This window comes from Macaca mulatta, chromosome 8 (genome assembly GCF_049350105.2).
Source record: "Macaca mulatta isolate MMU2019108-1 chromosome 8, T2T-MMU8v2.0, whole genome shotgun sequence".
NCBI lineage: Eukaryota > Metazoa > Chordata > Mammalia > Primates > Cercopithecidae > Macaca > Macaca mulatta.
The window spans coordinates 100,385,211-100,412,993 of NC_133413.1; the positions used below are offsets into that span (position 1 = coordinate 100,385,211).

Genomic DNA, 27,783 nt, shown 5'->3' on the forward strand with positions numbered 1-27,783 from the left:
AATCAACTACAAAACTCTTGAAAATACACAAAGCAGTGTTTTCACACAGTTGTAGACAGCAGTCCAGGACTGATTTTTAAGAGTTTTAAGAGAAGTAACAAGCGGTGAGCTCCATAATCACCCTTTCTGCTTGAAGGTACTTTGCAAACTAACATAAAGTGGAGTATGTCTGGTTGGAAGAAAATAACACAGTATAGGGTTCCTGCTAGAATTTGCTGAGCAGAGTACTGGGGAGGAGGAAGCTGCAGAGAAGCAGCTGCAGAAATCTGCATAATTTTCTTACATGTGGCACAATACTAAACAGTACAGGGAGAAACCATGGGGCTTTAGGGATTAGCAGCTATAAGTTAGGGGTTGAGTGGAGACTTTGAAGGTATTCAGTTCTGGAAGACTTTGGAATTCTGGCCAAATAGCAGAGCCACCACCTCAAGCGTTCAGCTGAAACCCCAAAAAGGCTATGCCTTGCGAATAGGGGTACCTTAATTTGCCCCAAACTAAGCCGCAACAGGATCAAGCAGGTCTGTGAGTAAACTGCCTGCCAGCACAAGACTTGACACTCCTCAAGGAAGACAAAATCCAGACTGTAACAACAGCATCAACAATGTCCAGCACACAGTAAAAGATTACTGGGTGTCCAGACAAGAAAATGTGACACAACCAGAAAAAACAAGCAATCAAAACAGATCTAAGAATTGATACCAATGTTGGAAATCGCAGACAAGTACTTTAAAACAGTTAATATGTTCAAAATATTAAAATGACACTAAAGAAGTGGGGAATCTCAGAAGAAATACTAAAAAGTGAACATTGTATAGCTGAAAAGTACATTCTGAAAAGAAAAATTCACTAGATGAGCTTAACATACAGGACACTGGAGAAGAAAAGATCAATGAACTTGAGGACAGGTTAATATAAACTATCCCAACAAAGCATAAAGAAAACTAAAAAAATAATTGCAAGACTTGATGGGATAATATCAAGTGTCTAACATGTATAGTTGGAATTCAAAAGGAGAGGAAGACTGAGCCAGAAAAATACACATTTGGAGAATAAAAAGCAGAAAAATTTCCAAATTTCATTTAAGAAATCTACAACCCATAGATCCAAGAAACTCACACTGCAAACAGGATAAAAAGGAAATCACACCTATGCACCTAACAGACTGCTGAAAAGTAGGAAAGTTTAAAAGCTGTCAGAGAAAAAAGGGAACAATGATAAGAAATACATGACTAGGAAAAATGCAATCAAGAAGACAGTCTTAAATATCTTTGAATTGCTGAAGTAAAAATACTGCCAAACTAAAATTCTATATCCAGTGAAAATATTCTTCAAAACAAAAGTGAAATAGTCATTTTTGGATATGTGAAAGTTGAGAAAATATGCTGTCAGAAGACCTGCACTGCAAAAGGTGGAAATTCTTCACACTAAGGTACATGATACCTGCATGTATCTACATGAAAGAAAGAAAAATGCCAGAAATGGTAAATAAAAATTATTTTCTCATTTCTTAAATTATTCAAAATCCATTTGACTGTTGAGAATGTGTTTAAGCATAAACAATTTAAACAAAAAGTAAAAAACTGTATGATTTAGGACATGTAGAGTAAAATATACCATAATTACAGCACTGTACAGAAAGACGAGAAGTATACTTCCCCCCTCCACGCCCGAGAGAGGGTATCACTCTGTCTCCCAGGCTTGACTGCAGTGGTGTAATCTTGGCTCACTGCAGCCTCAACATCCCAGTCTCAAGCGATCCTCCTGCCTCAGCCTCCCAAGTAGCTGGGACCACAGGCAAGTGCCACCACACACAGCTAATTTTTTGTAGAGATGGGGTTTTGCCATATTTGCCCAGGGTGATCTTAAACTGAGCTCAAGCGATCTGCCTGCCTTAGCCTCCCAAAGTGCTGGGATTACAGGCATGAGCCACTGTATGCGGCAGAAGTATACTTTTATCAGGTGTATACATTATACAATTAGTGGTGTGTTATTTTAGATAAGAATCCATATCCTTATGGTAACTACTAAAAACAAGTAAAAGGTACAACTATAAAGCCAATAGAAGAGATGAAATGGAATACTAAACAATAACTCAAGGCAGAAAAAGAGAAACAAGGGACAGTGAGAAAATAAGCATGATCATATACTCCAACTCAACCACAGCAATAATTATATTTACATACAAGTAGCTTAAGCACCACACACTTAAAAGCAAAGATCATCAGACTGAATAAAAAGCTTCAACAAGGTTTACAATAGCTTTATCCAAATATAAAGATACCAATAGGTTATAAGTAAAACTGGAAAAAGACATACCATGAAAACACTAATAAAAGACTTCAAGTATTAGAGATAGATATTTTATCACGAAATGTTTAGTTAATGGAAAACATATCAATTCTAAATGTATATGCACCTAATTATTGAGTTTTAAGATACATAAAAGACAATGGAGAACTAAGGTGAGACAAACTCACAATCATAGTTGGAGATTGAGTAGACAAAATCAAAGGATGTAAGAGATATTCAATGGCATTACCAACCGCTGATCTGACATATATAGAAAAACTACACTCCTAAACTGCAGAATACTCATTCTTTTTACATGCAACCAGAATATTCACCAAAACGGGCCAACAATATGCTTGCCCATAAAACAAGTCTCAAAACATTTAAAAAGATTAAAATATTACTGAATATGATCTCTGACCACAGTGGAATTTTAGAAATAGTATCATATAGAAATAAATAAGAATTAACTATTACATCTTTTGGTAGATGGAAAAATTATATTTGGAAATTAGTCCATATGTCAGTGAAAAAAAATCGCAGGGAAACTGGGACATTTTTTGAGCCAAAAGATCACACAAGTAACCAAATTTATCACATGCAGCTAAAGAGGTGTGTTGAGTGAAATTCTAAATACTCAGTTTTGAAGATGCGTTTAAAATCAATGATCTACAATGGACTAGGGAAAAGGGGCAAATTAACCCTAAGTAAGCCGAAGGAAGGAAAGTGAAAATCAATGAAATAGAAAAACGAGAGGCCGGGCGCAGTGTTTCATGCCTGTAACCCCAGCTACTCAGGAGCCTGAGGCAGGAGAATCGCTTGAACCTGGGAGGCGGAGGTTGCAGTGAGCCAGATCGGGTCACTGCACTCCACCCTGGGTGACAGTGAGACACAGTCTCAATAAATAAATAAATAAATAAATAAATAAATAATAGAAAAAGGACATACACTAGAGAAAAATTAATGAAATTAAATGTTCTTCAAAAAATTTTAATATAATTTATAAAGCTCTGGCTAGATAAGAACTAAAGAACACAAGATTCAGATAACAAGAGACTCCACGACATATTACAGACATTTTAACACAAATACTATAAACTTTTATACCAATACATTTCACAACTTACTGGAAAATGTGAAGTCCTTAAAAGACACAAACTACTGAAACTACTAGAGGCAGAACATCTATAGCTCCTTGAGAGAAAAAATACAGACATTTAACATTGCATTGATAGCCACTGTAACAGGTAAGAAAAAGAAAAGACAAAAACAATTGGAAGGAAGAAGTAAAACTGCCTGTATTCACCAATGACATGATTGTGTACTTAAAATCCTAAGGAATCTGCGGGGAAAAAAAAAAAAATGCCAGAATAGGTGAGTTTAGCAAGTTCACAGGATCCAAATTCTATACACCAAAAGTAATTGTATTTTCATATAGAAGAAATAAATCATTGCAAGATGAACTTTTTGAAAGTATCATTTACAGTACCAAAAAAATGCTTAGGGACAGATTTAAAACAGATGTCCAAGCCTCTACAGTGAAACTACAAAACAATGTGGAAAGAGTAGATCGATCGAAGTAAATGAATAGACATATTACATGCATGGAATGGAAGATTGAATATTTTTAAGATGTCAGTTCTTCACAAATTGATTTTTAGATTCAGCACAATAATTCTAGCCTATTTTTGGGATAGAAATTGACATGCTCAGAGGACTGATGTATCAGACTTCTAGACTTCCTACATAGTCCTGACTTACCATTTTTCGACTAGATGGTAGTATAAGAGTGATACACATTCAATAGAAAGCCTACTTTGAATTTTGTTCTTTTCCCTGGCTAGTAATGTGCCCATACAATACTTAATCTTGCAATGCTGGACAGCAGCAGCAAGCCGCAGCTCCCAGTCAGCCACAGCATCAGGAGGGTAAAAACTGATTCTTGCTCTTTGTGAAGAACACTATTCCTGCTAAACCGTCAGTGTCAGTGCCCTTAATGCCTTCAACCAATGCTTCTACTCAAGCCTAATCAGTAGGGAAATTGATAATCCTGTTGCTGTAGTATTCCCCATCATGCCGCAATTTTAGTGCAATGCTTCAAACATTCTTCAGGCCCAGTGTGCTTTCAGCTGTGTATGTTAATAAGTAGCTATACAATCATTCTGTTTTTTGCTTTCAGTTTAGTATTTAATAAATTAGATGAGCTATTCAGTACTTTACAATGAAACAGTCTTTGTGTTAGATGATTTTGCCCAACTATAGGCTAATGTGTCATGAGTACATTTAAGGTAGGCTAGGTTAAGCTATGATGTAGGTTAAGGTGGATTAAATGCACTTTTGACTTAAAAAAAAAGTATTTTCAACTTACGTTGCGTTTATCCCAACTTAAGGAGCATCTATGCAGCTACAGTAATTCAAGGCAGTGTGGTATGAGTGCAAGGATGGACAAACATTTCAATGTAACAGAACAGAAAGTCCAGAAACAGATCCACCATTATGGTTAACTGATTTTTTACTAAATGGCAATGTAATTTAATGAGGAAGGGATAATTCTTTCAATAAACAGTGTTACAATGACTGGATACTTGTATGGGGGACAAAAGAACCCTGATCCATAATTCACAACATACATATCAATTCAAGATGGATCACAAATATAAAAAATAAAGTTTATATAATAAAGCAGAATACCTGAAATCTTGGGGTTAAATTGGAGAGAAAAAATATAAAACATAAAAGAAAAAAATAAATTTGACCTTCAAAATTTAAAACCTCTATTCATCAAAAGACATAAAGAAAATAGTCAAGCCACAGACTAGGTGTAATATTCTCAATACATACATCTGACAAGAGACTTGCATCTAGAATGTATAAAGAATTTCTATGACCCAATTATAGTTATCAGGGATATACAAATTAAAACCAAAATGAAACATCACTACACACCCATTGGAATGGTTAAAAGGAAAAATACTGACACCACCAATATTTGTAAAGATAGGAGGTACCAGAATTCTCATTCATTATATTCATCAATTGACAAATATAAAAATTGCTATAGGTAGGGCAGTCTTAGAAAGGGATTGTGGGCATGACAGAGACCAATATTAATCTGTCCATTATATTCCTTAACTGTAAAATGGAGACCATATGTTCCACCAGCTTCACTCGGTAATTATGATACATGGCTATTAACAGACTCAAATGACTCCATTTCATCAATTAATATGCCCTGTCAATTCTACTTCTAAGGTATCCCATGTTCTATCCAATGTCATACCACTATCATAATTTAAGTGTTCATAACTCTCTATAATATTTCAATAATCTAACTGATCTCAATGCATATAGTAGAAATTGCAGACTGACTCACCTAATTTCTGCTCCCTAGGAAGGCTGAGAAGCTTTAAAAAAAAAACTTCATTTCCCTAACTCCCTTGCAGCTGGAGTTCCACCTGCAAGTAGCCAGACTTGGAAGTAAGTTTAATTTGGTTCTGGCAAGTAGATGCACTTCCACAAGATTTGGAAGGTGAGAGTGATGTAGAGGCCAACCTCTTGTCCCTTTTGTTGCTTCTGTTTACAAGGGAAGTCATGGAAATATGGCCTCCATTCCTCACTGTTCCATTTCTCATTCTCCAGACAACTAAGCAGTTGTAGTGATTCTTGATTGGAGCTTCCTTCTTGCTGGATCACAGGTACATGAATATATTCTCGAACACAAGAGTTGAAAATCACTTGTCAATAAAGTTTGAAAAAAGACATTCGTTGTTTCTTACCATCTCCCTTTAAGGTAGAAAAAGAAAACAATCTCACCATTTCTACTTTTTAAGTAGGAAAACTAGGACTCTAAATAAGCTCAAAACAGACACACACCCAGCTCAGTAAGACCACCAAAAATGGATACAGGTCTTTCCATTCTGGTGAAAACTAAACCCATGTTTGATGAAGTCTCCACATGGTATTCAGTTTCTAGTACTAGAACAACATGTAGGTGACATCTGCACCACTGAAGCCATTTTGTTTGGATCACTAGAGTTTAGGTAAGACTACAGCAAAATGGAAAAGAAATAATAATAAAAAATATATTGATATTCCTATAATTTTTAATCTACTAAGTAAAAAAGCAAGGTGTAGAACACTGTATATGTTATGCCATCATTTGTGTAGGAAATTATTTAAAAATAGGAATTTGAATAGGACTCAAAAATCCCAGGAAAGATTCATAAGAAATGAGTATCATGAATTTTTTCTCCGGGGAACCAAGTAGCTAGGACAATGGTAGAAGGGTGACTTTAGTCTTTACCTTATGTACATTTAGAATTTTGAACTGTGACTAAATAACTATTTAATAAACAAAACACATTGAAAAATGAAAAAAAAAAAAAAAGATGCAATGAGAAAGCCTGAAAACAGAGTAACTGTTACACACAAAAGAATCAAAGTTTTGTGCATTTTATTTAATAAATTTAGGCCATAAAATATTGTAACTTAAATCTCTTCTCTATACTATATATATTCATATAACCTTGTTGGCCTGAAGTAGATGTTTACTAGGAAGTTTTTCCATGGCTTCTTTTTAAAATCCTCAGTTATCTTCTCCTTTTTAAATAAGGATTGTATCTGCAAAGAAAGAAATGGGGTTAAATGATATTTAGATAAGGGATAGTATTTCTTTTAAAGGTAAAGGACTTTCAAACTGTAGTCACACTTTGGCAAATAGGATAGGAATGACAATTTTGTCCTTAGGATCAGATATTAATCACTGACATTTTTATTTTCATTTATCCCTTTGATGTTGCTTTGATGAAAATATGGTAAAAACCAAACAAAAAAATCAACAATAACAAAAATCCTGTAAAGCTTTAAAATAATTAATGAAAACAGTTTAAAAATGAAGGTATGTTTATACTTCTTTCTCTATGGCTTCAAAGATCCCCATTCCTCCCCTTAATGGAAGCATATCATCTGTATAAAAGAGCATAATCTACTTAAATGTAATTAGCACTTTACAACATTTTCTCCTACAGCAGTTAAACAAATATGGCTGAACAACTTATCTCATTCGACTAATGACAAATCAGTATTGTTTGTTAACCTTTTTTTTTTTTGAGACGGAATCTGGCTCTGGAGTGCAGTGTCATGGTCGCAGCTCACTGCAGCCTCCGCCTCCCGGGTTCAAGCGATTCTCCTGCCTCAGCCTCCTGAGTAGCTGGAATTACAGGTGCATGCCACCACGCCTGGCTAATTTTTGTACTTTTAGTAGAGACGGGGTTTCTCCATGTTGGCCAGGCTGGTCTTGAACTCCTGACCTCGTAATCTGCCCACCTCCGCCTCCCAAAGTGCTGGGATTACCCAGCCTGTTTGTCAACATTTTTACCAGCAATTTATACTCTCAAGTATGAAATTAGAGAATCAATCTAATTTGCTGCAAAACAGACTCAAAAAGTATTTCTTCGTTTTATCTTTAAGTTGGGAAAATATTCCTCTCCCCTAGCTGATATCTACCTCTACAGTACTGTATTACTATTTCAGAGGCAATTATTATAATAGGTTTGTTAGGTCTGCAGGAATGCTGAAAATGTATTAAATCAGAATTAAATTATAATCACATAGTACAACTCTAAAACCTCCCATAAAAAACCTGCTGTGAAACTCTAATCCAGCCTTTTGTTTTTATGCATGTGCCAATTAAAACTAAACAAATAGTCTGGCATTTTACTTGTCTTAATTCAAAACTCAATCATAATTCTACTCAGAGCTGAAAAATCTCACAAATTTACACAACAGTTTCACACAATTCAGGAACCGTCTTTTTGCCTGAATGCCCCCATACAAATTTTAAGTATCTTACAATACGACTTAACCCCAAACCTCGATGCTATATTCAATTAACCCAATCGAGAGGTGCTTAAGTAATAAAAATAAACACTTATGTTAGGTGAAGGGACTAGTTGTCTATGAGGACACAAGAAACAAATTCTTAATTTCTATGAACAGAACTAAATTTTATATACATCTCTCAAAGGTACATGAGAAAGCTGAATCAAACTTTACCTAAAAAGATCATCAGCAAGAGACTCTTCTTTTGCATGTTGATTTTGTACCTGTCAAAATTAACATAATATCAAACATTTGCTCAGTGGTGAATATATAGTTAATGAATTGCTATAGTGATAGGTCACTGTCATCTTAGAGATTTCCACATCCTGGAGGTCACCAAGTCTATGAGTTCTTGCCTCTGCAATATTTCATTTAACGGATCTTCTATATTTTCACTCCATGCTAGTATTATTACAAAAGAGCTCTAATTAAACAGCTTTCTCCCACCAATCTCCACTCAAAGACAACCAATGTATATTGCTAGCTTGCTGAGTTTTTAAACACTCTTTCCAGCAAAACTCTTTTACTAAATGAGATTTCAGTGCTTGGGGATCAGACCACTGATGAGACTAAGAGGGCAACATTTACCCCACCTTCAACTACAGCAGCTCCACAGTTAAAGGGGCTCCTGTGTTCTTGGTCCCAAATCAGGGCTTAGAGGCTGCTGCTAAATTACCTCTCCTCTAAAGTCCTTTTAAATACAAACTCAGTAAACTACTACAGCACCTTACAGAGTCAAAATCAAAAAATCCCTGTGCTGAGTGCATCTTCCTGAAGTCCAGCTATGTCCCTATCATATGCCATTTGAAACCCTTCAGTGACTTCTCCCACCTACCAAGGAAAACACAAACCCTTGCATGTGACCTGCTGAAATGTGCAAGGTTCTTCATAACCTGGTTCCATTTTACTTTCCTAATCACTTCTCAACCTCCTCTTCGTGGGCTCTGTATGCCGGTTAAAACTGAATCACACAAAAAAGAAAAAAGCAAAACCAAAACAAAACCCCAGAATCATCTCCTAATAAATATTCTGTGACCTTCTATCTGCTTTTGTTCATGTTTCTCCCTCTGCCAAGGAAGTTAATTCCTTTTTTTCCCTCTTCCCACATGTAATCATCTTCAAAGGTACATTCATTCAATACTTATTTAGTGCCTCTTTAGCAAAGGCTTCCCGATCCCCTTCTTTCAAAAACAATGCCTGCTATGAAGAACTCTCCCAAAACTTCAGCTACAGAATTCCCAAGATGCTTATCAATTTCTACCTTCTGTTTAATTATTTATGTTTGCACCCTATCCTCTCTAAAAGACCAGAAGTTCCTTAAATACAGATAGAGTAAGTCCTGACTTAATGTTTTCGATAGTTTCTTGGAAACTGCAACTGTAAGTGAGATGACAAACAGCAGGTCCTTGAATCATGTTGTTTTGTTGTACTAATGAGAAATAATACTGTTTATGTCATTTCGCTTAAAGTTGCAGTTTCCAAGAACCTATTGACAATGTTAAGGACTTACTGTGTTTATTTTTACTGTTACTAACTTACATTTGAACACTTCCAGATACTATCTTAAACTCTCTCTCTCTCTCTCTCTCTCTATATATATATATATATAATCTCACTTCATTTTCATGTAACTTCATTACTACTATTATACTATTATCTCAATTTTAACCAATGAGGTAACAGAGACTTAGGTTAGGTAACCTGCAGAAGATAAGGGAACTCAGATGTAATAGCTGGGATTTGACCAGGTCTACCTTATTAAGAGCACTAGCTCTTAACCAGGCTGCCTCAGGGCTTCTGAATCTCTAGAGCAAGCCTACAAGAGTGACTTGCAGGGATTCGATCTTACAGACTGATTTTTCTATCATACAGTGAAACAAAATTACATCTTATCTTTTCGGATTTTCTAATAGGGATAGCAGAACATAAATGGGAAGACATAGTTTTAATAAAACAGTTGTCAAAATAACTACTGGTATCATTTTTCTAAATATTCTTAGAGGTTTCCTGGGGAATAATTTTAAAGCTGTAGCATAGTAAAGAAAAAACAGTGAGGAGAAAGCAGTTTTTTCACATATATTTTAGTAAAAACATATAAAATAGTATTAAGAAACAGAAATGCCTCATATTACTGGCATTTTTCAGAGGTCTGCAATAACTACTACTCATAGTCTTTCAAATTCAAATCAGGTTGGATACAGTTCAAATAATTTTTGTTTGATGTACACAATGAAAATATCCTGAATTCAAGGGAACTTCAGGAACTGACGCAGTGATTATGAAAACTAAGACTGGTGGGTCTGCAGCAGAGGCAGAGAAAGAAGGGATGAAAAAGAAAAATAGGAAGGGAATATAGAAAAAGAATAGCTGCAGCCAACAGGGAAATGAGATGGCAGTACAGAACATTTACATAAATAAACAGTAGCCACGCAGCAAAAGAAAGTCAAGTCTGTTATAGAGTAAGTCCTACCAATAGCATCTAAAATGACTCTAGCAAAAAGAGAAGTGATTTGGTGAAATCATCTAGAACACAGTCCATCTAATTCCTAATGAAATAAGCAAAAAATAGAAAACAGTCAGCAGATGTATGATGTATCATCATTCTCTCAACTTCTTCCCCATCTAAAATTAATCAAACAAAACTTGACTGTGTTAATTAATGAAGGAAAAGAGTTTAAACCACGTCATACACTTAAAAAGTGCAGTTGTGCAAAGAACCAAATGATTCTGATGCAGCTGATTCCTAATACTGTCCCAATCCATTAACAGCGCTACAGAACTGGTCAAACCTGAGGGTTCTTACTAATGCCCCAAATTTGGGGAAAAGGTAGCGTCAACAGGGAAAACAATTGCTAGTAGGTTGCTGGGAAGGGACTAATGGTATAGAAGGTGAAGAAGTGGGGCTGACACTGACCAAACACATAGGCTCCAAGGATCTAACAAATTAGGTAAACAACCCAATAATGCTAGGTTATTGTCTTTTAGCTAGGGCACACTCCCTGGTACAGGACATTTAATTAAAATCCCAGGAGACAGCTAGCCCAAGCTGCACACAGCTCCAGCTGAGCCCTTCCTCTCCCAGATTCAATGTCTTCAGACAACAGAAACTAGATGGGACATGCCATGTGCCATAGACTGTTTCAGCATGATGCCATGCTGACAGTGAGGCATGAGGGAATTCTGTTCTTTAATTTTTATTTTATTTATTATTATTATTATTTTTGAGACGTGGTCTTGCTCTGTCACCCAGGCTGAAGTGCAGGGGCTCCAATCATGGATCACTGCAACACTGACCTTCTAGGCTCAAGCAATCTTCCCACCTCAGCCTCCTGAGTAGCTGGGACTATAGGCACACACACTACCATGCCCAGCTAATTTGTTGTGTTTTTTTGTTTAATTTTCTTTTTTTTTTTTTTTTTTGTAGAGACAGGGTCTCAAGATGTTGTGCAGGCTAGTCTTGAACTCCCAGGTTCAAGTGATCCTCCTGTTCCCAAAGTGCTGGGGTTATAGTCATGAGCCACACCATCGTGTCTGGCTGAATTCTGTTCTTATGGGCAAGTTAAGAATGTTATAAGTAATTTTGATTATACTCAACTTCTGTCTCACAAACTTGCTTCTGAATGCAATCCCTGCATAAGATGGCATATGATCCTTTATGTAGCAAACAGAGTATCTGGATAAGACATTTCCCTTTACCCAAGTGAAGACAAAAACAGGAAAGGGATACTGGAACAGAACATGCAGAAAACAGATAAAGAACCTAATCTGCAGGAAATAATAATCTATGAATAAAAAGCAAAATAGAAATATGAAAGCAATGAAATAATGACAAAAAATTAGATGTTAACAGAACAATGAAATGAAAAAAGAACAAATGCTAAGTAAAAGAACCATAGTAACAGCCTTTCAGAATTAAATAAATTAGAAATAGCTAACACTCTAACACTTTCCACTGTTATAAATGATTTATATGTAGTATCTGATTTAATCCTCCCTCATATGTCTGTGAAATAAAGGTACTACTATTATTCTCATTCTGCACAGATGGAAACAGAGACATTAAGTAATTTGCGTAAGGTCACATACTTGGTGAGAAACATTACAGACACACCTGAAATGTAAATTTTTGATACAGTGAAAGAGCCTAAGAAAACCACAGTGAATGCAGAAAAAATAGATGTGGAGGACAAAGGTAATCCAATAAAACGATAGTTATGTCTTAAATGTAGAGAGCCCAGCAAATACAAAATATTTTAAAATATATAATAGAAAAAAGTTTCCTGAGAAAGAGAATTACACCTGCAAATCAAAACAGCATACTATATGTCAGGAAAAACTAATGGAGAATGATCGACACTGAGATGTATTCTGACTGTTACTGGCTTTCAAGCTTAAGAAAGATGGCTGTGGTCATGCAAGTCACCTAAAAAGGGGACAAATAGGACTGGCATAAGGTGAGGGAAGCTAGGTGGGAGGAAGTACTAATAATCTCCTCACTTTTCATTGTAGGGAGCCAACAAATAATCGTATATGTGAAATTAAATATGAAGTTTAAAACAACTACCAAATCCGACTTACAGTGATTTTTATAGTTTTCTTCCTTAATATTAGACAGATCTCACAAAATATCTTGGAGGGAAGAAACATTTATAGAAATTCAGCAATGCCTTCATTTTAACTTCTTCCTATCAATGTCTCCCTTCCTTCCCAGTCTGTCCCTGCCTCTCAGTACTCCTCAATGAAGAGATATCTGGAATGTTGTTCACTTAACTGTTTAAACAGGTAATTTCTGGGCTTTAGGTTTTCACATCTTCATTCTTTGTGTACTACCATAGTTCTGTGGAATGCACATGTTATAAAATAATAAAGCCAATTTATTCTTTAAAAAAGGAAAGGAGAAAGGATGTGATTTCCATTCTTTCATTTTTTAAAAATAAGCATCCTGAATGACCTTAACAACTTTACTTCATGGGTGACTTTCCTAAATAACCCTTTTTAAAAATAACTGATAGAAAAGCATTTTAAAAAGCAAATTACACTACACCAACTATAAAGCAAAACAAGGAACGCTGAGAGATCAGCAAGGACCACAGTCAGCTTTTGCGTTGCCCTGTGAGTATCTGCAAGTCATGAAAAACCTGAACTCTGCTTTAATGTCTATATGGGGTATGAGTGATACGAAAGAAAACCCAAGATGGTGACTTTAATAAAAGACCCAGCACTAAAGGAAGAAAGAGAAATAAACCTTACAACACAGAAGGAGCTAGCAAAGAAACTTGCCCATCTTCATCCTGGCACTTAGTGAAGGAAAGAAATAAAAATCTCATTTGAAGTTTCTAATGACAAGCTGGCCTTCATTCACTCAGGCTTCTGGTCCAAATATTAATACATACTAACTGTCCAGGTGATTCAAAGAATCACAAGAAGATATTTTAATTTAAAGTGGTCTCATATTGGTAGAAGAAGACTGGAAGATAAAAAACATACCTTTTCTAGGGGAAATAAACCCAAACTTAAGACTCAAGAAAACTTCACAGATTGAGTTCCAAAGAAAACAATCGGTTCATATTCAAAAATCACAAAGCACAAACTTGAAAACAAGGTACTGTAAGAGCAGAAAACAGATCAAACATTTTAGTAATGGTATCATTCGGCAAAGAATATAAAAGGAGAAGCTTGAAAAAGAGCAAGGAACAAGAAGATTTAGAAAGAAATAAAACAGACTTCCAGTAATGAGAAAATGAATGAATGGATGCAATGCCAACTAGAGTTGAAGACAGAAGTAGTAAATTGGAAGATGATCTGCAGCAGTTGCCAAAAATATAACCCAGAGAAACAAAGACATGAAACACACAGGAAAGGCAAATGGAAAAGAAAATTTAACTAACATTAAATTCGAATTCCAGAAGGAGATAACGAGGAAAACAGCAAAAAGGTAACTAATATTCAAGAAAACGAATGAGAAATTTTCAGAATTGTTAAAACAGAATCTCCGATTTAAAAAGGCCAGTCCCTTGACATACTATTTAAGTGATATATTTGTAATATCCTCCACATTCTTTTAGTTTTCCTTAAATTTTTGTGGCTTTTATCTCCCCCTTTTCATTAGGATGTGAACTGAATTTCTTAGGTCTCACTTTTTTTTTTTTTTAAACAAAAGTAAATTTAGTATTCCTTTAAAGCAGCATTACAGAAGGGTATAGATTAATGCTGTGTAACTCAGGAATTTTCCTGAATGAATGACTTTATGTCACTTATTTTAATTTGGTTTTAAGAAGAATTTGCTTGAAGGCCACCATAAGGGACCAAAGTGCAATTTAAACAAGTTTCTGGGCCTCACTTCCTACTAACCTCCATTTCCTGCCTTAGCCACTCTTCTAGTTCTGTATTCTTTCGAGCATGATGAGGTATTAGATCTGATCCTCCAATGATGTGTGGAAGTTTTCCTGCTCCAGGATATGTGACCTATTGAATAATAAAAGTAGTACGATAAAACATATTAACAACAAAGATGACCATTTTAAAAAAAAGATTAAAAAGCAAAGATGGTAAATCACGCATAAGTGCCAAAGACGTTTATATTCTACAAATAAAAGTTAGAGAGCAATAACTCTGTTCTAAACCCATCTGTTTTCGCCCTTATCTTTTATAGTTATTACTATATACAGATCTGGACATGTCATGGGATTTATGTATTAAAAATAAGTTAACACTTTTAATTTCCAGTTTTTATTTTAAAATGGCCTTACCTTATCATTTAACAATGAAAGCAACTCGAGATGAACACAAACACTACAATTTACAGCACTACTGTATTTTGTTCTAACGACTTCAAAGCTTAAGCTCTTTCTAATATTGATGAAAATTTAAATCTTTTTCAAAACTTTCCAGTTCACTGAGTCCTAGCAGGAGATGTTGGGGATGCCAACAATTTACACTTTCAATTGATATTTTAATTGTTTACAAGTAAAAAGGTGCTTTAAGAAACGCAAATTCCATGTGAAAATGCCTATCAAGATCATTGTTAATACTTATTAGTTAATACCACTGTTAATAGTAACAGTTCCTTAATATTTGTAACATGCTTTTAAAATTCCAACATATGAAGTAGAAAGAGAATTTTAAATTTCTTTTCACCCCTAAGCAGTATTTTAAAAGTTTAAAAAGCACCATATCATTGATTGGGAGGGTTGTTTGAGACAGGGTCTCACTCTGTCATCTAGGCTGGAGAGTGCAGTCTGAGGAGAGAGAAAATCACCTGGTGACCATTGAAAAGGCCCCAGAGACAAAACTTCTCTGAGCAATTTAGAAGGGAGCAAAGACCAACTGGTGACCATCAAACAAGCTAACCGGAGGCAAAACTCCTTATGTGGGGAATTTAGAAGTAATCAAACTTCCCCAGTATCTAAAGTCAGCTTCTGATTCCAGGCCTCTTTCAACTTTTATAAGTAACTAAAATTTTTATACATCTCTGGAATGCCATGCTGAAACTCATTTTACAATCCCAAACTCCCACCTTAAGGTCCATAAATGCTCCTAAGGACAATCCACCATGGTGTGCTCAGTCCTCTCGCTGAGGCGCTGCTCTGTATTCTTCTGCAGTGTTCTTCCTTTCTAATAAACTTTCCTTTTTCAAATCTATACTGTTGTCGGTAAATTCTTTTTACCAACCCATGAGTTGACCACTTCCCAGTGCTGGGGCTCTGATACCTGGCCCAGCACAGTGGTGTAATCTTGGCTCACTGCAACCTCTGCCTCTTGGGCTCAAACGATCCTCCGACTTCAGCCTCCTGAGTACCTGGGACTACAGGCAGACGTCACCACACCTAGCTAATTTTTATATTTTTTTGTAGAGAGAGGGTTTCACCATATTGCCCAGGCTGGTCTCAAACTCCTGGGCTCAAGTCATCCACCTGCCTTGGCCTCCCAAAGTGCTGGCATTACAAGTGTGAGCCACCAGGCCCAGCATGACTCGGAGATACAAAAAACTCAGACAAATTCCTGCATTAATATCAATCCAGTTAAACATCCTCCTGTAGAAATTTTGAATTGGATTTCTTCTATAGTTTCAGAACAGATTACTTGGTTAAGGATAGCAGTATTTTTAAGCATTTTAAGTATTTCCAAACCACTTTCCAGAAATTTATATCACTTCATACTTCTTCAATTGTTAATACACCACTCTGTGCCAATAGTAAACATTACTGCTGTTTCTTTGTAAAACTATAAAAAAAGTATTTTGAATTTTATGAGATCTTGTAACACAATATTAAACATGAAGTAACCATGTAGTAAGAATGCCTTTGTGCTATTCATGAACCTCAGATACAGGGTGAGAAAAAGTGGGTATTAAACAAAAAGCTATCGTGGTGCCATTTAACTGGAAGATATTTCCATTTTCTGCTCTAAGTAGAAGAGATTCTTCCCATCGAATGGAGTTCAGAACCCTTTAGATACTATTATAGTAGGTAGAACTAATTTAACTGTGAAATGTTAATAGTAAATGCTCACAGTAGAGAGAAAAACCTCTACTACCTCACAGTCATGACAAGATCATGTTACAGAGGAAAGCAGTTTTCCACAAAAATTACTTTTGAGTAATTACTGTACTCTGATCAAATGGATAAGTAAAGGTTAGCAGTCAGAAGTAGGTCTGGAGCAAGAAGCAAATGTAAGACAACAAAAGAATACCTACTGGATAGAAGTCTTTTTTTAACCATTACCGAAAAAATAAGTATCAGTTCCTTAATGAGCAGAAACTCAGGTCTGATGATCATACTCAGCATACATATTTATATTGTGTTTTATACGTAAATATAGACTATAGTTTGAATTATTAAATATGTTCAGTTATTTTAAATACATTTTAATCTTCATAAAGTCCTGAGCTAAAGAACCCTCTTAGGGTAGTTGTAGACCAATATTAGACTAACAGAGAAGATCCTGTGATTATCAACAAAAACTTTCTGCTTACGGTAGAGAAAACCAGGTAAACAGCAACTTGTAAAGAATTCAATCTTGATGAAATCTATTTCATTCTAGGTGTCCAATATATTCATTAACTGTAAGTTCATGTCCTTCCTAGAAGAATTTTTTCAAGCATTTTAAGCAGAAGAAATAATATCAGTTTTCAACATAAACTGCTTTTATTTTCGTTTAGCATCATTGGTATCTCTAAAAACATTTCAAACACTGACCTGTTGTGATACAGTTGAAATACCTACCTTTTTGAATTTCTTGAAATTGTTAAGTTGACCATAATCATTTATGCCAGATGGATTTCTGGAAGTAGAGTTTTCAATCACCAGTGATCTAAATTCAGTCAATAACAACTTTCTTGGAAGCATCTCACTATCATCCTGAAGTTTGTCATTGTTCTTAGATGGGGTTAAGATGGATAGGTAAGAAAGAGAAGCAATAACAAAGAAAAGTCACTTGTCATTTGGGAATCTATAGAAAAAAGTTCAAATACCTGAAAAAATTAGTAAAAATGTTTTATTTCTCATACCTGAATTTGTATTTGGAATCAAATCATATCTAATTCAAAATCAGAAAATTACTCAAATGCTCTCTAACTTTGGAAACATTTATACTCATCTGTGATAGAAGGCTAAAAACTGTGAAGTATTTTTAACCTAGTAGTTATTCTAATAAATATCATCTCAGTAAATAATTTACCTCCAGATATATATTTTATTGACATAAAATCTCAGCATTGTCTGCTTTTCATTAAAATTGTACACTGAGATTATAAAATACCCTGTTCTACAGATCCTCATCTACTTTTCTTAAACTTTTGGGATTGTCAATAGTTTGTATTTTTTATTACTCTTAATATCTCAAAAAAGTCAATCATTAATTCTGGACATACTATCTCATTAACTGACAAGCCATTTTTAATTCAAGATTAATGGCTGTTAAATTCGCCTAAAGAGTCCTTCCTGTTATCCTTCAATTGCTGGATGAGATTCTTGGCTTCATGTCATTTACTATTAACTAGTCAGTTACACATCAACATTGTTACAGCTGCTTAAGGCTGACATCTTAGTTCTTTTAACTGCTGTAACTATGTAATTAATATGCAAGTTGCTAATAGGTCTAAGATAAAAGCAGTCAAAAAGGAAAAAAAAATGGGGAAAGTCAGAAGAAAAGGTTCATCTGATAGTGACAGAATGTAAACAGCACATTATTAAGAACAGCCTAAACTTTTAGAAATATTTCCCACCCATCACTCTATCTGATATAAATCCTGCTAGAAAAGCATCAACCTCATTTTATAGAGTATTTGAGGTTCTTAAATGTGAAAATGACTTGTTCAAGGCCACATAACTAAGGAGTAGAAGGCAGGGAATTAATTATACCCTGGCTTCTCTCTATACTCTTCACTGCATCATGGTTATAATATAATCGATCCAGGCCGGGCACAGTGGTTCACGCCTGTAATCTCAGCACTTTGAGAGGCCAAGGCAGGCGGATCACCTGAGGTCGGGAGTTCGAGACCAGCCTGACCAACATGGAGAAACCCCATTTCTACTAAAAGTACAAAATAAGCCGGGCCTGGTAGCACATGCCTGCAGTCCTAGCTACTTGGGAGGCTGAAGTAGAATAGCTTGAACCCAGGAGGTAGAGGTTGCAGTTAGCTGAGATAACACCTTTGCACTCTAGCCTGGGCCACAAGAGCAAAATTCTATCTCAAAATAAATAAACATAAATAAATAAATGAAAGAAATAATAATATGATCGATCCATTTCCAGGCACAATCATGAAGTATGCCAAAATTAAGAAAGAGAAATAATCCAAAGAATGTAAAATGACAACAACTGATGAGATGACAGTCTCTGTAAGCCAAATCTGTAAAAAATTAATAAAACGTTTCTCACAGATATTTCTTCTTTAGTTGACCATAGTGATCCTTCCTTGAGTTCACGTTTCTTCCCAATTTCATTTTCTTGCTAAAGAAATAAAATAAAAAATACTGTTCATAGGAGTTATAAAATTGTACCTTTATATCACTTCTTGACCTTTTGAATAAGATGAAGTGTTAAATGGTTCCTTTCTAAAAACTTAAGAGATATTCATGTTATGTATAACCAGGCATTTGGCTTTCAACTGCTTTCCAAAAGAAATTATGAGATGAAAATATATGTTGAAAGAGATACTGTAGTATCAGGGCAAAGAATTGGAAGCAATCTAAAGCCACATAAATCACATGCTTAGAGAATATTTAACAGTATGGGAAAATGATTATAAGTAAATTAAAAATGACTACAAAATTTCACTAATAGTCTGCAAAATATAATGTAAAGAGAAAATACTAAAATATTAACCATGGTTGTCTGTAGATGGTAGGATTATCAACAAACTGTCAGTTTGTTTTATTTTATACATGTCTGTATGATCGTGTATTACTTTTATAATCAAAAAAGAAACATTTTAAAAGAATTCAAGTTTACAATAGTGTCTTAAATCACACTTAAAGAAGAAACAGGTACTTTAACTGTTTAAGATATTTGTCTGGAATAAAAGTGGACTGCCTTGCATATAGTCACAGTACCTTTCACATTAACATGTCTGGATCATGTTCTGGACGAAACAATATTACATAAATGGGTAATGAAAAATGCTTAACTTGAGATACAATTCTCTTGGATGCAAAGTGGGGGACCTAACATTTTACATCACATTTTCAGTAATACAGCAGTAAGTCATGAAAGTTTTAAAAAGGAAGTTGGAAAGGGCAGAAAAACAAATGTACTTTGTGCTTGCCTACAGAGTAAAGAGGATATTTTAATCAATAGGATTAAATGTATGTTCCAGGCCTATCACGTGCCATTTTACTTAGGCTGAGTACTTTCACATAAAATTTACAGAAAGTTGTTAACACAATCAGAACATTTTACTCCCTTTATACATGAATACAAACTCCCTTTACGCACCTTTTCCCCATCCTGCCCTACTCTCTCAAAGTTGCTCTTCCTCCTGAAGTTTTGATTTTCCAACTCAGAGAATCATAAAACCTACCTAGATACTCAGACTATAAGCTTGGAAATTATCTTTTATCCTTTCCTATCTATTTATTTCCCATATAAGCAAATCACCAAGTCTTGGGGATTCTACCTCAATGCCTATCAAACTTCTCTTCTCAAACTGCCTTTCATGGTAGATGCCCAATGCCTACAATCATGGAATAACTCAGTGAATTACACAGTGAAAGCTGACAAAAGAACAGTCAAAAGAGCATGGCAGATCTGTGTTTAAGTCCCAGTTGTCAAACCTAGCTATGTGACCTTGGCAAGTTACTTAATAACTCCCACTGTCAGTTTCCACACGTGTTTAATAGGTGTGTTTAACTACTGCATTGTAGGGTTGCTGTAAATATAATAAAGGTATCCAATAAGTGGTAGCTATTACTACAGGATACTGGAAAATGCTATAGTTTTAAGAATTTACTAATGAGTATTGAAAAAACGCTAAATAAAAATGCTTAACTTGAGATAGGAGGGTGGAATGAAGTGAAGAGAAATATACTATAGATACAGGGGATGCTGTTAAGAAGTATGTTAAGGATCTTGAGTCAGTTTTGCATTTTATGGAGACTGTGAAACTGAAAGTAAGGCCAAGACACAGCTATCTATGCATAGCTATCATTCATATAAGGATAAAATCCTAGCAGGAATATTAAGCTAATAATTTTCCATTTCAGCTGATAGGAAATCTTACAGACATGCTATAATCTAAATTTAGATCCAAAAACAGAAATGACAGTTCTACCATCAACATCTTTTGGAAAGTGCCTTTCTGAAATATAGCTAAGGATTCCAACACCAAAGAGAAGTATCACAATTTTTGCCTTCAAAAAGTTGCAAAAAAATTAAATTAAAGGATTAAGAAGTATTTTTCTCTTGACAGTCACTTCTGCAGCTAAAAAAATTAAGCACCAATTCCTTTAATCCATGAGATTAACAAGGACTTTCAGACAAATTCTTAAAATAACAAAAATAAAATAATTTAAAACAAACCCACATTGAGTAAGGTTGATGGATTTTATCAATGTCAATTTCCTGGTTGTGATACTGTGCTATAGTTATGCAAGCTGTAACAATCAGGGGAAATTAGGTAAAGGGTTCACTGCATGTGAACAATTATCTCAAAATAAACAGTTTCTAAAAATAACCTTACATTGAAAACAGAAACACTTTTGTACCTATTACAGATTCTTACTAAAAATATTATAGTGCTAGAATACAGTGATTTAACCTGTAGTAGTCAATCCCATGGTATCCCTGGGGAATTGGTTCCATGACTTCCCATGGACACCAAAATCCATGGATGCTCAAGTCCCTGATAAAAAATAGCATAAATTTTGCATATAACATAGGCACATCCTCTCATATACTTTAAATCATCTCTAGAATACTTATAATACCTAATACAATGTAAGTGCTATGTAAATAGTTGTTAGGTAGGAAATAATAATTTTTAAAAAGTTTGTACATGTACAGATGCATTTTCTTTCCCAAATACTTTCAATCACATGCTGATAAAATCAGAGGATGTGGGACCCATGGATACAGACGGCCAACTGTATCTCAATCACAGATACTGCAATTAAACTGCTATTCTCTCTCCAAAAGCCTACTACAACATATTTTGTACTGTAATTTTCATTTAGAATGTCACGAATTCTGAAACAGTAAAATAAAGGAAAAGTGGAATTATGCTATAGGATCACAGGGCAAAATAAAATAATTACATTTCCTGATATCATTATACCTCATATAAACCTTACATATTAAATGAAAGTTCTGGTCTATGAAAGACTGTCTGATGGCTCCCATGTCAAGGGTGTACAGTGCTCAGTTCTTGTGTTTCCCCGTCAGTGCTCTAACGCCCAGTGCCCTGAGTGACATAAGCCCTGGGAGAATGTGCAGTGAAAATAGGTCTTCAGGAAAATTCATTAGCAGTCATCCAGGATGAGCCAAAGAGAGCTGTTACAAACTAAAACCACAACCATCTCCAGACAGATTTGTGGCCACCGTAGCAGTGGACTAATCTGGGATGGAATTTAAGGGAAAAAAAGGGGGGTGGGGGGAGCTACTTAAAAAAAGATTAAAGTCACTTTGGGAGGACAAGGCGGGCGGATCACGGTCAGGAGACTGAGACCATCCTGGCTAACATGGTGAAATACTGTCTTTACTAAAAATACAAAAAATTAGCCAGGCGTGGTGGCAGGCACCTGTACTCCCAGCTACTAGGGAGGCTGAGACAGGAGAATGGCATGAACCCGGGAGGCGGAGCTTGCAGTGAGCGGAGATCACGCCACTGCACTCCAGTCTGGGCAACAGAATGAGACCCCATCTCAAAAAACAAAAAAAGATTAAAGTACGTACTAGGACAAGAAGACTGAAGAAAGTAAGAACATGTCAGAGAAAATCAGAGGAGAAAAGAGCACAGCAAGGGAAATGCATTTCCAAAGCTGTGGCCAAAGTAATGTAAAAAGTGCCTAACTTTCTAAACACTTACCTGTAATATTAAGTAACTGAATACAGATTCTGAAACAGTCTGGAACTAAAGTAATAATGTAAATCCATAATGCAACAGAATAAAGATAGCTTTACAAACATATGCAAATATATTAAACTTAGCAAATAATGTCTTGTATTTCAACAAATGTCACATTAAACTAATTTACCTAGCTCTCCACCATAGTAGAAATTGATACAGAAGTGACTTATAGAATATATAAATCTCTTGTTTCACTTAGTGCTTCTGTGAAATGAAAGTAGTCTTAAATCCTTCACAATAAAAAAAAATAAAAACCCTCTGTCTCCGAAGTTCTCACTCTGGCTGCAAAATGGAATCTGGTAATTCAACATTCATTCTCTCTTTGTTCCTTAAATACAACTCTTTATCAGGGACAGCAATGTGCCAAGTTTAAAACATTTCCAGACTCTTCTAGACTGAGGATAGAGAGTGGCTAAATTATATCCAATTCTGGCCAAAAACAAAAGTTATTAAGTTGGGTTTCTGAGAAAGCTCCTTAGAAAACAGGTAAGAATTCAGCTGGAAAGGCCTTTACCCTGTCCCCTCATCATCACATTCTTCCTCCCTGGAAAGTAGACTTGATGGCTGGAGGTATCCTCTCAAAGAGCAGAAAGACAGACACCTAGTAAATTAATACCATGGAAAGCAGCTCTGATAATCTACTTCCAGGCTACTTTTATAGGGGAAAAAAGATTCTATCTCATGGAAGCCACTGATTTTAGAATTTTTAAAAATATCAAAGGAATTCTTAGCTAACACAATGAGGGAACTTATCCTGGGAAGGAAAATCAGATATACTGAATGAAAATCTCTGGGGCTCTGGCCCGGGAATCTATATTTTCAAAAAGCTTATTAGCTGACTCCAATGCAGCTGGTCCACAGAAGGGCATTTAGGATCACTAGAAGAAGTAACAAATAATGGGGATACCCTTGCCTATATGAAGATAACAATATACAGGCCAAATAGGACATAACGTTCTGTTTTTTGAGGAGTAGTTATAGATTTATAAGGTCCTTGATAAACTCTAGGTTCTCAACTGCTTAGCTAATAAACTATAACTTCCATTCACTTAATCCTATCCTTTCACCTATTCCTATCCTTATTGTGCAGGTGTTATAGGAGAGGATTACCACAGCCATGAATGAGTGGAGCTAATGAAACCATGTTGGAGATCAGAATATTAAAATTTTACTTCATCAGGTCTGTGCTCTCATCTAAAGAGCTACCAAATCTATAGCCAGATCAACTTACTGATGTATATAAAAAAGAAAATAATCTGAGGTGTTTTCATAGATCAAAATAGGTAAGACAAATTATCAACATTCATGAAAATAGACAAGGATATTAAAAAACCTAAATGAAAATGCAAATTCCTAGTGATGTCATATCCTAAAAATTTATTGAGTAGATACTTAGTTTTACTAACTTCATCTTTCTGTGCCTGTTTCTTATACTGAACCATCTCCTACACTTATCATCACAGCCAAATGTCTTTTATAATAGTACAGCCTAATTTGGAAATCTATTAAAACAATCTTATATGAAAGTTTAATTTGTGGTCATTTATTTTACACTACTGAAGAATCACTGTACTTTTAACATTTACCATTCACCTTATCAACCTACAAATTCCTATAGTACTGAGTGTTAAAAACATTAATGGATGCTCATACTGTCAATACAAAATCAAAAGTACCTTTTAACATTCTAAGCTTCTATGTACTATACCTCTCATTTAAAATGTTACTTACAGATATTTTGCTACTTTCTGGTACTGCTTCATCACTGAAAGTATCATTTGTTTCTATATCCATCCTTGGCCTTTTTCTAATATTGACATCTTCCTCTTGTTTTTGAACTTTCACACCAGTTTCTAATTCTGGTTTTGTGTCCTTGAATAACTGTTCCAATACTTCATCTTCTATGGCCACATCATCCATTTCTCTTTTTTTATTTGATCTTAGCTTTTCTGAAGCATGAGATTTACTGGCAGAATTTTTCACACTGGATTTTAAATCTGTATCTGTAAATAAGTTATCATCTGAGTTTGTGTCCACAGGCTCATTCTGAGATAGATGCTGCTCCTTATTTTGCCATAATGAGGGTGTAGCAGGTTGTGTTTGTTCTAAAACAGAACAAGACATTTCTATTCTTGCTGATTTGCATGAAGACATTTCTTGATTTTCTTCATCCCTTTCCCTTAGATTTAAAAAAAAAAAAGAAGAAAACAAAACAAGAAAATGAACACAGCTAAGTAATCTTTTAGTTTGGCAAAATTCATCACTCCCTCCATTTAGTTCACAATGTACTCTTGATTTTATTAATTAACACTATTACTGGAAATCAACAAATAGACCTTTGAAAACAGTGCAGAACTCACATTTCTGCTGTTTTGATAGAACTGATGGACCCTGTGGCTAAAGCAGTATGGTGATCGCTATCTTCTCTGCTTAAGTTGCATTAGTTGATAATTACAGGAAAAGGTAGAAAAATATAAAAATACAAAGAACATGTTGCCAGGAAACAGCAGCTTACTTTATAATGTAGTAAGGTTGTGGGCAGGGAAAATTACCCTGGGAATATAACCTGATGGGTTAATGAGAGACGGATTTAAGATAGTAAGTCGGAGTGACTAAATCTACAATACGGTACTGACTGTATACTGCAAATGCTATGTGAATGTATCACTAAAAGTTTCCTATACAATACTGTATCATTCATTCAATAAATACCAAACTCTTTATGCAAAGTGCACTAAGCCCATAGAGGACACAAAGACCTGGGACTCTGTTCTCCAGGAGTTTATTGGATTCATGTTGAACTAGAATAGTCAACCCAATGTTCTATTAACACTAATTTAATGCCAAGGTACCGGACAAACCAACCAATCAAGAGGTTTTTGTAATAATTTAGGTGGTCAGAATTTGAACCTGGCAATAGATGGAAATGGAGGGATTGATAGACACTGAAAATAACCATCAAAAACACTGATTTCAGGAGCCAGAGGACAAAGAGTCAAAAATTGTAACAATGTAAGCTATTTTACTAAAAAAAATCACACTGGGTGAGAGGACAGAAAAAGTTTTTAGGTCTATTACTGGGGAAACAGCATGAAACCCCTGTGGAAAAGAAGTAAAGCTTAAAGGAAAAGTTAGGGCCAAATATGATGATTGTCAGTAATAAAGTCTCAAAACCTGAAGGTAGAGTATAAAGAGCAGTAGGGGGAAGAAAAGAAGTCCTCCAAAGTTCATACAGAAATGGGAGAAATAACATCATCTTTTCTGAGAAGCTTAACAGGGACGGTTTAAGACAAAAGGCAGTAGTAGCTAGAGGAAGAAACCAGGTCAAGAGAAGGTTTTCAAAAATAAAGGTGAGATTGAACTTCTGAAAACAGAAGAAAAAAATCTAGGATGATCAATATATTCAAAATATGGAAATTGAGAAAGTAATTGATGGAATATGGTATTAGAGGGAGTGAGAGCGGTTCTCAAGGAAAACCAGCAGAAATGTGATTTTAGAACTGAGATGGGAGCTTAGTTCTTATTGAAGAGAATTGCGGCAAGGAAAACAACACGTAAGTATATGCATAGAAGGAGATAAAGGAGAATCTGTCTAGTGGCTCTAGTGAAGGAGATGAGGGACATTTCTGAGAGGGAAAGGGGTCAAAAAGCCGCAGCAGAAGAAGCATACTTAATCAGCACAGACTAAAGACAATACCATTCTACAACAGGATAAAAAAACTTTCATATTTTTTTTCCAGAGACATGAGAGAAGTTATCAAAAACAGACCTTTTTTTGGTAGACGGCTGAAAGTAGTTTCTGATGGAGTTGGTCTGCTGCTGCTGAGAAGCCCTATCTTTACTTTTATTTATACTTGGCAATTTAGTTGGTGAAAGCTGATAGTTTGGGATTCTCATCTTAGCTAAAGTATTTGATATCATACTATTATTATTGGAGCTTGTTTTGCAGGACTCCTTTATAGTGGGTGTGTCTTGTGAAAGCATTCTGATTTTTTGTTCCATTTTGGAGACTTTGATTTCTTTCGGCCTTTCACTCAAATCCCTGTAGAAAAAGAAATGAATGCAAGGTAAACAATCTAGTTTACAGCAACTTTAATATAGAAACAAAGATCGTTAAATAGTTCTAATGTAATATAATTTTAAAAGATAATTTTTAGACAAAAATACACTGAATATATTTTACCATCCCAGGAAAGCAATTCCTTTATTACCTGGGCAAAGGATGATACCTTACTCTTCTTCACCCCCTAGAGCACATATTGTTGCTCTACTATAGACGACTGACAAACACACAAAGAATACCAACTGAGGATAGCCTATTATAAGTTAAACTAGGTAATAATCCTAGGCAATTTCTGTTTTGTTTAAAAATTTTTAATTATTCCCACACAAAATCACTATTATTATGGTACTTTCATTATTATTTACTATTATATTATTATAGTACTTTTTTATTAAAAATGGAAAATCAGAATAAAATCACATATAAGATATTCAGGTCACTGTAAATGAACTGATATGATTATATTTCAGTCAGATGGTAGGCTCTAGAATAGAACATAACTCTAGATTACCAGAAAAATATTTTAAACACACATGCACAGAGTATACTTTTACATACTTTTTACTTTTACAAAGTATGGTTAAATTAGACACTGCCATTGCTATTCTTATTTTACAGGAAAAAAAAAAAAAAAAAGGTCAGGCTGTCATTCAAGCAACTTCCAAAACCTTAACAATTTCTCTTGAAAAAGTTAAATCTGGCCTCAATATGAGTGTAGCAAAAATTAAAATAAATATGGTTTAATATAGTGGTATCTTAAGTATCTTAATTGAACACTTCATTATGTAATATTTAAAATAAAAAAACATACTGTTATAAACAGAAAATAACAAATAATATAAAAGCACTAACCCCTCCCATTCAAAAAAACAAAATAAAACCCCTCTTCAGATAAAGAACCATAGAAAAACTATCTTTATGGACAACTATTAACTATTTAAATAGGTAGATAGACACATATAAAGTATCTTCAAAATTACAAGTG

At 35.0% G+C, this 27,783-nt stretch overlaps 1 protein-coding gene across 2 annotated transcripts in view; it reads right to left on the minus strand.

Annotated features, from left to right (window-relative positions):
• Positions 1-6,725: 6,725 nt before the first annotated feature.
• Positions 6,726-27,783, minus strand: part of NBN (nibrin) — a 49,521-nt gene continuing 28,463 nt past the window's right edge. Inside the window, exons 9-15 of one of the 2 annotated variants that reach the window (XM_077942307.1) lie at positions 26,505-26,777; positions 24,467-24,914; positions 19,051-19,122; positions 17,394-17,546; positions 14,521-14,634; positions 8,344-8,393; positions 6,726-6,909 (exon numbers count right to left, since the gene is read on the minus strand). In XM_077942307.1, the coding sequence (XP_077798433.1) occupies positions 6,879-6,909; positions 8,344-8,393; positions 14,521-14,634; positions 17,394-17,546; positions 19,051-19,122; positions 24,467-24,914; positions 26,505-26,777 (1,141 nt within the window). In that variant the 3' untranslated portion in view covers positions 6,726-6,878. The remainder of the gene's footprint in view (positions 6,910-8,343; positions 8,394-14,520; positions 14,635-17,393; positions 17,547-19,050; positions 19,123-24,466; positions 24,915-26,504; positions 26,778-27,783) is intronic. The other variant, NM_001265739.1, reaches the window with a different exon arrangement.